The sequence below is a fragment of the Pagrus major genome, chromosome 5 (assembly GCF_040436345.1).
Source record: "Pagrus major chromosome 5, Pma_NU_1.0".
Classification (NCBI taxonomy): domain Eukaryota; kingdom Metazoa; phylum Chordata; class Actinopteri; order Spariformes; family Sparidae; genus Pagrus; species Pagrus major.
Window position 1 is genome coordinate 5,495,765 of NC_133219.1, and position 12,313 is coordinate 5,508,077.

General features: G+C 39.6%; 1 protein-coding gene across 1 annotated transcript in view; it reads right to left on the reverse strand.

The window, feature by feature from the left end:
• Positions 1–2,511, reverse strand: part of mamdc2a (MAM domain containing 2a) — a 39,973-nt gene extending 37,462 nt beyond the window's left edge. Inside the window, exons 1-2 of the mRNA XM_073466901.1 lie at positions 2,479–2,511; positions 2,200–2,325 (exon numbers count right to left, since the gene is read on the reverse strand). Coding sequence (XP_073323002.1) covers positions 2,200–2,325; positions 2,479–2,506 — 154 coding nt within the window. The 5' untranslated portion in view covers positions 2,507–2,511. The remainder of the gene's footprint in view (positions 1–2,199; positions 2,326–2,478) is intronic.
• Between the last annotated feature and the right edge of the window lie 9,802 nt (positions 2,512–12,313).

A 12,313-nucleotide genomic window follows, 5' to 3' on the forward strand; every position in this document is an offset into this window, starting at 1 on the left:
TATACATTATATCCTGTCATATCTGGATGTCATGTGTTTTAATGTACCATTTTTAATAGATTTATGCACATGCAAGCCAAAGAGAAAGTTCTGCCTTTAGCACAAAAAAGTGAATAATAAACTTGTTTTTAATTTGAGTATATTATGTTTCAATGTATGTATTAATAAGTGCAGGAGTGCATAAGAATAGTAAACAAAGATTCATCCATTTCCACTTGAGATGAATTTCCTAAGACAACGCAAGTGTCATCATAGCTGCTGCTAGTCCACTGACTCATTGTGCTGTCAGCTGACAATCATTGATAGTGATAGTCTGCTGTCCTTTCTGAAAGTTTAGTCATTATGTCATAAATATTAATAAGGTTCTCAGTTAACATATCATGGGTTTACTGAAGACAGTATGAATAAAAGGAAGGACAGAAAATTCATCTAAATTAAAAAAAGGGTCTCCCACACAACACTCTTTAACTGAAGTAACGCTAGCCTTAAATACATCAACAAGGTTATGTTCACACACTAATCCTCAAATGTTTATTTTATTTAACATGTAAAATATATAGAATCATTTTACATTCTATTTTATATCTTATTTTAATTGTATTTATTTATTTAAATTTAAAATAAACCTTCTGATGTTACTCCATACACCTGCAATGGGCTATGTTAATATTGTAAATCAATCAATAAATCATGTACTACCTACGATCTGCCAAACAATAGAACTTCCTGAAAGGGGAGTGTGGGCTGAGCTGAAATGAGTCTAGTTAGTTGAACCAGCCCACCTAGCTGGAAGCTACCAAGCTAGCTAAGGCTAACAAGCTATCTGTGTTCACACATAAAGAGAAGCGAATTTCACCTCCCGTCAGTTTGATCGTGGGATAAATTGTGTGTTCAAGGTAGTCGTGTGAATTTGACTGCAGGTTCCAAACAGAAACATTTCTGTACATTACACAACAGAGGGTGTGTGTCTGTGTTTGTGTTCAGGTTTGTCTCTGACTACAGTGAGCTCTCACCAGATACTCTGTTTTTTTTATCATGCAGGGTCCTTTCTTTTCCCATCTCTTCTATGTACAATCAAAAATAAAGAACACTTCCTCTCCATTCAGCAATCAGTCACAAGCATTACAGTAACATGAAGTTGATTTAGGCATATTGGTGGTTTGCTATGGCAGGAGAGAGTAGAGATGAATCTACTTTTTAATCCCAAGAGTTTGAAAAACAAACTTCTTGCTCCCCTCGACTCCCACTGTTCATTCTTCCACAAGCTCTGGGCTCCAGCGGTCTCCTCTAGAGCTCACCAGCTCCAGCAGCTGTCTGCCTCTTAACCCTAACAGGGTCATCCAAAACACATGCATCTGTCCACCCGCTCCAGTCTGTTAGTCCAATTAAATGCACCAACCATATTGGTTGTCCAATATCTGCATTAGAAATTCCCCAAAAGACATCAGCACCACAATCACAGCTGAGAGATCAAGTTCAGTTGGGTCGGCAGAAGTCTCTAGTGATGCTCTTCAGGCCCCACAACATGGAAGATCCAGGTAATGATATACCTGGAAGTTGAGCCTTTTTGGCTTCATGCGTCACTGAGCAGCTTTGATAGGAATAAGTGGGGCTCCACCTCTGAAGCTGCATCAAGATTTGAATTGTTAGAACCATGGTCTGTTAACATGGGCTCTTAGAGGGTTGACTTACTTCTGAAGCCAGCATCAACTGACCATTTGAAGATCTGCAGTTTTTGGTACATCTGTGTTGGCTACATTTTTCGGCCTCTTGGCTTGGCCTGCAGTGGCCACGTTTGATTTTCCAAATAAGTAAGTGTACATTTATTATCATTTTGACATATTCAATATATTTCTTCATGTCTAACATTTTACTTTTGAGAGGTTACAGAATATTTGTGGCCAGGTTCAACACCAGACCTGCACGGTATGGTAAAAATGTTTTGATTATTTTAACAAATGTCACGATTGCAATATGATTCACAATTAGTGTGAATGATCACTGTTGCATCATAATTTTCATTTTCACTGGAAGAACTATCAAAATGATGATGTGACATTTGTTTTAATACAGCTGGGCACTACAGCAGACCTATATTTCATTATAATGCTCAGTTTGTCACACATTTTTGCTCTATCAAAAAATCTGCAGCTCCTGGAGATTTTGCCAAGCACAGCACAGCTTATAGTGACACTGTACCTTCTTCATTCATGCTCCAGCTGCCATAGTCCAGGTCTGATGTGTAGCCACAGGTGCCCAGCTCAAAGTTGCAGGACCCGGGCAGCAGCTGCTCCTGCGCACTGAGGAATCCGCACAGCACCAGCACTGCGAGAAGAGGAGACACCAGCGATCATACTGTGAATGAGTTGGACTGTTGTCACCAAAACTCAACACAACTAACAAGACCAAAGTTAGAAGAACCAATCTGTGCCATTTAAACAAACTGGTGTATTGAAGGTGAAATACTTATTATAATACCATGCAGAGTGAGGCAGGCGGTGCTCATCGTCAGCCTGAAGGAGTTTCCTCTGTAGTTTCCTGATTGTCTCCCGTCCAACAGAACCAAAGCACCAACTGCTCGTTTAAAGCGTCACCGTCACTGGTTGTCTTCACATGTTGTAAGGATGTGAGCAGCAGAGGCTGACTGTTTATCCGCTGGATGAATGGATGTCCCGGGGGCGGGGGGGAGGCAGCGGTCCAGGTCGCAGCGCCTCCCCGCCCACCTCTGCTGCCCTGCCCTGACACGAGGCAGGGCCGCAGCCAGATCTGTTCAGGGCTCTTTGGAATCCCCCCACCCCACCCCACCCTGCCATCATTAGCATATGAAGAGTCCTAATAGTCTTATTAAATGAGTAAATACAGCATGTTACATTGTGGGTTGATGAAACACTAGGACGTTGGCTACAGATGAAGAAGAATCACATGTGCACACATACATGACTCCTGTTTAAAGTTGCTCTCACTGTCGGCCTACTTACACACAGAATCTTTTACAGGCAGAACCAAAACCAGAACAAAGAGGATAAAACACTGCAGGGCTGGTGTTAATTCTCTGTAAGTGTGTCACACAGAGCGACACCTTTCACATTACACGTAGTGTTGTGATTCATTGTTAATAAAAAGAAATGATTATAGCCACTAGAACTATTTCAAGGACTCAAGAAACTTTATTGTCTATCACGTAGTGACAGAAAATTACCTTCCAATCAATAAAAGCATGTGCGCAAAGTTACATTGAAAGAGTAGTGTCTATTTGGTCATATTGCAGTGGGAATAAAATAGTTTTTGTAAGTTCTCCTTTTGGCCAGAGGTACTCTGAACCGCTGCCTGAAGGGAGTAGCTGAAACGAGTGGTGAAGGGGGTGTGAAGGGTCCTTAGTGATGCAACCTGAGATGTTTATTTATACATCTCACAAGAGAAGAATTAAATTAAATCAATAAGATTTCTGCCACTATGGGTCTCTATCTAAACAAAAAAAGATGTCTGCTGAGTGTTGTGTTGGGAGAGCCACTGTTCAGCTTTTCAAAGCTACCCAGCTCTGAAGGAGAGTCGGTGCAGAGCCAGACCTTCTGGAGGAATAAACACCTGGAGTCCCATCAGATTTTGTTCTGATCAGGAGCCGTTTACTGACGGGAGTAGAGCTCAGAGATTACTTTTTGACTTTTGTGATTAAAAAGTGGATTTATCTTCACTCCCATTCATCAACCTGACTGCAGCAGTGATCCGCATAGGTCACCTCCACTTATGAACTGTAATGTTGACGGCCGACTGGAAGGGGAAATAAAACCTGTTATCACATGACAAGTTTCATACATGGTGACAACGCCATGACAACTGGACAGATACAGTGCTTCAGTGCCAAATAATAAAAAGGGTTAAATTGATGAACATGAGTCACAGCCACCAATAATGCTAAACATCAGCAGTCTCACAGCACTATGCAAATCAACAGAACGCTGAACTGTGTTCACGTGGGTTCACCCTCCACTACATCCCTATGCATTCCCTGTATTTCCTGTTTAAAAAACAGAGCAATTTTTCCAAGGGATGAAACATCTAATCTGAAATATATTTGGGCCCTGCAGGATATAGGAGCTCAGAACTCCCCAGCTGCCTCCTGTGGAAACATATTACACATCTGGATATGCTTATATTCAAAAACATCACATCCCAATGCAAAATACAACAAGTCTGCTTCTGCTTACAAAGCAAAGTATGTTTTGCTTTGAGAAAGTGAAGATGCTGCACTGCCATTCTTAACAGTCCATAACAATAGTTTTTTTTTTAGTTTAACCTCAAAGGTGATCTGTCTTTGTCCCAACAAAGGATGCGGAACAGGAAACAGATCTTTTTAATGGTGAGCAGGGACATGTTCGTATTGAGGGGCTACTGCTTGTATTTATACAGCCAAGACAGCACAAAATAAAACAATTATTAATTTCCTCTAGAGGGACAGCTCAACCAAAGAGGGGAAATGGGCTAATGCCAAGGCAACCATAACCTACTCTTGTACACATCCTTGATGGTGAGGTCTCTGGTGCAATAGCATACAGGTATTTGATTTTGAGCCATGGAAACATGATTAGGTTTGGTTAGTTGTCTCTCTACTAGAAACAGGCAGACATAATGCACCTGAAGGATCTGAGGGAGGAAGGCTGGAGCTCGAAGATAAGGAAGCACTTGGTGAGGAAGGGCCGACAGGAACCAGGAACTCTCACAGAAAGCTGGAATTGGATTGGTTGCTGCAGCGCTGAGGGAAGGAAATGCAGCTGTAGTCTGACTTCAAAATGACGAGTCACTGGATCTGTTCTTGGATGGATTTCAGAACTTCAGAACATCTCCTTGATTTCCGGTCCTTGCTGCTCATAATTCTGACATGAAGCTTGGCTGGGTGGGTAGGAGCAATGGAATTGGCAGTAGCTTCTCTGGTACCCAGGCTACAAGCTAGGGTTGCTCCCAACAAGTACCTATGGCTATGGCAGCCCATTAGTGCCCATTGAATGAAGCTCAGCTTTGCAGAAGCTTTGTTTCTGGGTGTGACAACAGTGGGTACAGTAAAGTGGGATTTGAAGGTCCTGACTTTGGTAAATACACTTTTATTGCCTCTCCTCCACACCCCCGAGACATCCCTTCATTCACCCGGATAAACACTCAATCTCTGCTGCTTACATCCTTACAACATGTGAAAGACAACCAGTGACGGTGACAGTTTTGACAAGAAGTTAGTGCTGTAGTTCTTTTGGACGGGAGATAATCAGGAAACTGCAGCAAATGAAACACCACGACCCTAATCATGAATATCCAGTTGTTTCACACTTGTGTTGAAACTCAGTCTTGAACTGTGGTCACTGTCACCTGTAACTCCACCACCATCTCGTCCAGCTCCACACATTAATTTGGCTCATAGTGTTTTCTTCCAAACACGTTACACTCCTGGAGAGGTTCTGTCGTCAACTATGCCTACTGTCAAGAACAGCCATAAATAAGCTTTCAAAAAAAGTTGTACTTTCATTCATTTAACCTTTATTAAAATCTAAAAAAATCATTGAGGGCAAGCCCTCATTTTCAATGATGTCGAGAGCACAAATAAAAAAACAGAATAGGTGCAAAAATGTGATAACAAACAGAAACAACGAACATAATCACAGAGCGAATAAACAGAATGGGTACATAAAAATGATAACAGACAAGAAGCAATATGACAGAATACAAATAAAATAGAAAAAAGTGCTTGAAAATGATAAGAAACTGCAGCAAACAACATGACAAAACACAAATAAAACAGATGCATGAAAGATAAATGTCAGACAACCATACAGGACAGCACATAGTTAAAAACAGTTACATAGAAACAGAGTAGTTTGAAATCAAAGTCTTAAACTGACCTATAGGTATAACTGTATCAAGTTTAAATGTACATTGTAAAATGTTCCAAGTGTATGCAGCACTGAAACTGAAAGCAGTTTTCACAAATGTAGTGTTTACCCGGGGAACTTGGAGCATTATACAATCACTAGAGCGTGTTGAATAGTGACTCTGTGATCAGTTTAATAAAGAGCTGATATATGGTGGCATGTTGCCCCTCAAGGCTTTAAAAAGAAACAGAAACCAATGGCTGTCATGTCTTACTGTTAAAGGTGCCCATCCAACGTTTTCATATAGAATATAATGATGATTGAAATAACAGTCACCAGTAATGAATCTGAGGGCGGGGTGATAAACCAAGTCTAGTGGGGTAAGAGTGGAGTCATGTCTATAGATCACATCACCATAATCCAGGACAGATAAAAAGACTTCAAGCTTCAATGATCCGTTTCCTACAGAACATGGGGAAAGTAGTTCTGTTTCTGTATAAGTAACTCATTTTTTGTCTTAGCTTGCTAACAAGTGTGTTAATATGAAATTTAAATGTGAGTTTTTGATCCAACCAGATACCCAAATATTGTATTCAGAAACCTGTTGCTTAAATGGTAGCTAATGAGCTGATTGGTCAGATGGATCATTCATTTGCACAAACCAATGTCTGTCTTTAAAATAGTCTACCCAAATGTAGGTACACGTGTATTAGCAATGTAAGCATTGGGTGACAAAAGCAACACTCCTTATGTTTTGAAAATGCATTCCAATGTTTAACAGAAGTTGAACGAGGCTTTAGCAGTCATAGGTTGACAAATCAACTAGCTATCTTCAAAAGTTAGTCTTTTACAGTCAGTAGTAATGTTAACATATTTATGATTTGTATCAAATAGGCAATTATGCAAAATCTGTGGCATGACTCAGTGCTGGTCTAGCTTTTTTTAGAGTGCAAATCATTGCCTTGCTATATAGACTTTTGTTAAATTCACTTGAATTTACTTATTTTATTATCTTATCTAAGTCTGTACTTTTAACTTGTCCGTTATTGGTTTCTAATTGACATACAACTAATTCAATCATGAGTTCTGTAATCTTCTACTTACAACCGTCTTATTGTAGTCATATCCAAGTGGGTAATTCAAGCCATTTGTGTTGGACCAGTTTCTTAAAACAAACAAAACACAGCTGTAATTCCAGTTTAAGGAAGAGTCCCACAGAGTCTGGCAGCTGGGGGGAAAGCTCAGCAAAGGTTTCCATAACAGTAAACCCTCCTCGTTTTACTCATACTTTGATGAGCCAATTGCTGTTTTTATATTTCTGTATGTCCAAGATACATACAAAAATACACTGGGAAATATGTCAGCTAGGTAGGTGGATTTTTTTTTTTTTTACCTAGGCTAGGTTAAGCATGTCCAGTTTTCAGCTCTGTACTGAACACATAGTGATTGATATCAATCTAAACATCTCACTCTCTGAAATAAATACATAAATGTTTAACTATTGATTTAAATTTAATATGTTAGATATTGATATCTTGATCAAGAGTGTCAATTCAATTTATATCGCCCAAAATAAAAAATTTGCCTCATGAGGCTTTACAATCTGTCCAGTATACAACACCATCAAACCTTAGACTTTCGGATCTGATAAGGGATCCAAAAAAACCTTTCTTAAAAAAAGAAATCTCTCTCTCTCTCTCTAGATCAAAATAACAATAGTAAAATTACAATATGGAAAATCAGGGCGACAATTTTGAAGACAGATTGTAAACATAAAGAAATGAAGATTGTGGTGAGAGCATGCTGATCTGGAACAACAACTTCCATGGAGACCTGGAAAGAAGACAATCACAAAACACAGCACTTCATTGACACAGAGGGAGAAGAGACAAGGACACCATTCATACAAGGGGAGAGGGAGACAAGAGGTGAGTCAGCCAAACATTCAGATAACAAATGTGCAAAATTTGTTTTGGATTGTTCAACAGGAAAAAGTGCTATAGGTCAGGGGGTCACGAGAATTATTATCTCAATTAATCTTGTTGCCCCTTAATTATAGACAGAAGTACAAGCAGGACCAGGAGTGCGACATACTTGAACCTTTCAATCCAATGAGCTCAATGCATTAAAGCTTATACATGATTGAGTAGAGTTACTCCAAAATGTAGCTTATTGAGACTATGAATATGGTACATATTTTTGCATTGTGGTCACTTGTTGGTATACTGTGGTATTTTCTCTGGATAAAAGTACTGGAGCTGGACAAGCCCACAGACCCATGGTCCGAACCAAATGGTATGGTTCACATTCTTAGACATCAGGGCAAAAGTATCTGGGAAACAAAGCTGGAAAACATTGTGTATTTCTTATTTAGCTCATGCAAGTCCATCTATCTATTACCTTTAAAATACATTTGTCAATAGGTGGAATTATGTCATTAGGACACTTATTTTGATTTATTGTTTTAAGATTTTTCAAGGACCTTAGTGTGTTCTGTTGAAGACAATACAACGCCTCTTACTTATCGTCAACATATTTTCCGTCCTGTATTCATTTCTTACAACATTAGAAGAAAGAAGGTTGAATCAATAGCTGTGATGGTTTCTGTCCAGTAAACAGTTGACTCCCCCACTATGGTTTCCCCCACATCAGCATAACACACTTTTTCCACAGATGATCTCGATCTCTTATGTAACAATGTTTGAAAGTTAAGTTTCAGGCCCTACTCAGTTTCAGGTAGGGGAGTCAATGAGAGACTGTCATGTTGGTCCATTTCCTAAACACATATTTTTAGGATATTATATTGCATCTAGCAGTTGTCTGTATGACTCAGGATTGCATGCATTGATTTATTTTATATTTATTTTCTGTGACTCATTTCAAGTGTGGGATTTTGGATCAGAAAAGAGTGCAAAACAGGACTTACGTAGAAAAATAGATAAACTGCAGCAAGAACATTTTGGGAAGATTGCATTACGTGGGACAAATTATGCATTTGATTATTCTATTGATGAACTTCATACCTTATTGCATACAACAAAAGGGACCCGATTTGGTTTAGGGCTAGAGTAGCAACATATCCCCCCCTTCTGGCAGTTCTGTGTTGTGCTTTATACATGTCCCCTAGTTGAATGTGAACACAGACAAGGGAAAAAATGTCAGCACTTCACATACAGTCGTGGAATGTTTTTTGACAAAGTAGTTTGTGTTCCACTCGTTCCATCACAGAAAAATGAGAGCTGTAGAAATCACTGGAAGTGAAGACAGACATGTTATACATGTTCTTCACAAGTGTATTGCAAGTGTAAAATTCCGACCGTGACTGTAACTTAACAGAGCTACTTGGGTAACAATCAGAGCCGGTCCTGACCTCCCTGGGGCCCTAAGCAAACTTCTGGGGCCCTCATACCTGACCTGTGAACCATGTAAACCTTTGCCATTACCACACAGTCACACGTGAAACCAACAGGGCTTCCTGTCCAATCCTCCCACCTTTGAAACAACAAATGACAATATTTATTGAATAGTTAACCAGTAACCAGTGGTGGAATGTAACTAGCTGCATTTACATTGAGCACTATACTTAATTACAAATTAAAGGAACTTGTACTTCACTTGAGTATTTCCATTTTATTTTTATCTAACTTTATACTTCTACTCCACGGCATCCCAGAGGAAAATATTGTACTGTTTACTGCATTTGTTTGACAGCTTTAGTTACTTTCATATAACAACTGTTTTATCCTTTATGGGTAGCTGTGAAATACATTGTCATACTGTATTACTACAGTGGGACGAGGAGAGGTGGACTAACATCTATGCTTTGTGCTCACACATAGTCAAAGTTGATGAACAATGTTTTACCAGATTTCAAACTTTTGATATGAAGATGCCGACCACATTATCATCACCATTTTGTTGCTGCTGCTTACATTCACCCCTGAAGCAGATTCAAAAGATGCACAGTTTATGCATATTTGTATATCAATAACTGTATATATGTTCTGTAATTTGTGTAGCATGAAGGTGTTTACAAACTCTCATTTCGTTATACAACCCTGTGTTGTATAATGAAAAATAATTTACCGTGTACCTTGTACAAAGCTGAAAAGTTGACTTTTTAGATTCACAGGGCAGCCACATTATGGACATATGATTACCTTAAAGAATATGGTGCCAGCTCAACAGTATATAAAGGAGTTAAAATGAGCTCAACCTTAAACATCTACAGCAGTAAAATGACACATACATATTAATGCAACATCTGATACAATAGTAAATCCCAACCCAACCTTTTTCTTGCACTTGACCCACAGGGGAGAGACTCAAGAACAGAAAATATGAACGGATTGTGGTGTGTGCTGCAATCTCTGAAGGATACTGTGCTGACTCTGAATAGATTTTTTCCTACTGACTTGATTGCATTGGACCATGCCTCTTCCCAAAACTCAGTCCCTAGGTCTCTCAGCCATACGCTTTTGATTCTGTCAGTGTTGATGTAATTAGGGACTGTAATTTTCCACAGCCGTGGGATATAACATTTTTACTGCCTCAAATGTTTAACAAAAATGAGTCAATAGCAGAGGCTATTGGCTGAATTTCAGGAAATTAAGATTGTTCATAAAGTGTCTGACCTGAAGAAAGCCAAAAAAATGTTTAGAAGGGATGCCATTTTTGCCTTTGAGTTGAATAAAAAAAAATGCCAGTCAGTCTGACACTATAAGTATGTGGCATGCCCAATTATAAAACATAAAGTTGGGCATTTAACGACCGCCCCTCTCTTTTGGCAGCTGCAGTGTTTTGAGATTGAGACATGTTTTTTTCCTGTGCCAAATAAATTTCAAAGTAGCCTTATCTATATTAATCTTCAGAGGTAGCATTGCATTAGCGATAGGATCCTCGGAAGGATGTTCATTTTAATTAGATTGACTGTACCTTACCGGAGAGAGGGAGGTCAAACCACCTGAGTAGATCACCATTGATTAAATATATAATGGGGCAAAATTAAGCTTGTATAGGATTTTTAAGTTGGCAGAGATTTTAACACCAAAATATGTAAAACCAGGTTCAGACCATTTAAAGGGAAAGTTGACCAAGGCACTTTTATTCCGAGAGTCACCCAGTGGCAAAGCTTCAGATTTGTCATAATTAATTCTGTAGCCTGAGAAACATGGCATCTATAGTTGAAACAAGGGAAGGATTTGAATTCCAGGCTTAGTTAGGAAGCAAATGACAACATTTGCATAAAGTGCCAATTTATGAACAATTCCACCAAGGCTCACACCAGAGATATCATTCGGCACCTTATGGACTCTGTGAGTGGCTCAATAGCCAGTGAGAATGGCATAGGGGACACGGGACAGCCTCGTCTCAAAAGAAAGGCCTCTGAAGCACAGCCATTGACCAATACTCTCACCAGTGGGGTGCTATAGAGCAGCGTCACCTATTTAATAAATTTAGGGCCAAGTACAAACCCCTGTATAATGTCAAAGGGATATTCAAATTCCAACCTGACAAAATCCTTGGCTGGACAAGCACCAATCTGAGGGCTTATCTTTCATTAAAGCTTAAAGCAAGTGAAATACTGGCTATGTTAAGTGTCTGACTTGAGGTCCCCTGATGTCTCAGAGACCTCCTCTTTAGTGACTGGATGTTACAGACTGGTCATATCTAGGGATGTATTTACTTAATACTAGTCCTAACCTTGAGTGCATGAAAGGAAGGCATGGAGGAAAGAAACATAAACAGATGGAACTGGTTTCCAAGAGGGTTTTTTTCTTTTCTTATTTCTCTAACTTTTCTCCTGACCAACCCTTGCTTTTTTGCAATGACTTTGAAAGGTGCCAAGTCAAGCAAAAGGGAAGATGCTAGCTTAACACTGAAGGCTATCACCACGCGGCAGAGGACCTCAGTCAGCGAGTCATGGATCTTGAGAGCGTTTACACCACCCTGCGCGAAGATAACGTTAAGCAAAGGCTAAAGTTACCGACCTGGAGAGCTGAAGCAGGCATCAAAACATACACATCCTGGGCCTCCCGGATCCACCGATAGTGGGCGTCCCACTGAATTCTTCTCAAGTTTGCTGTGTGAGGTATTTGGGAACAAGATACTACAAAGATCCATTCAAAGATAATTTTATTGTTTTGTTAAGCCAGATTAAACAAACATTAACACAGTGGTCACCCCATCCATGTCTCTTGTGGGGCGTATCAACTCAGTAAAAATGACCATCCTACCTACATTTTTGTACCTCTTTCAGGCTTTACCACTCTTTATCCCCAGATCCTTCTTCTACCAACTTGATTTGACTATTTCCTCCTATATATGGCAGGGTAAGTGCCCTCGTCTTAACAAAGCCAACTTTCAAAAAACCAAGACTACTGGAGGTCTGGCTCTTCCAAATTTTCGTTTCTGTTACTGGGCTGCTGACTTGCGTTGTCTTACATTTTGGTCTTTTT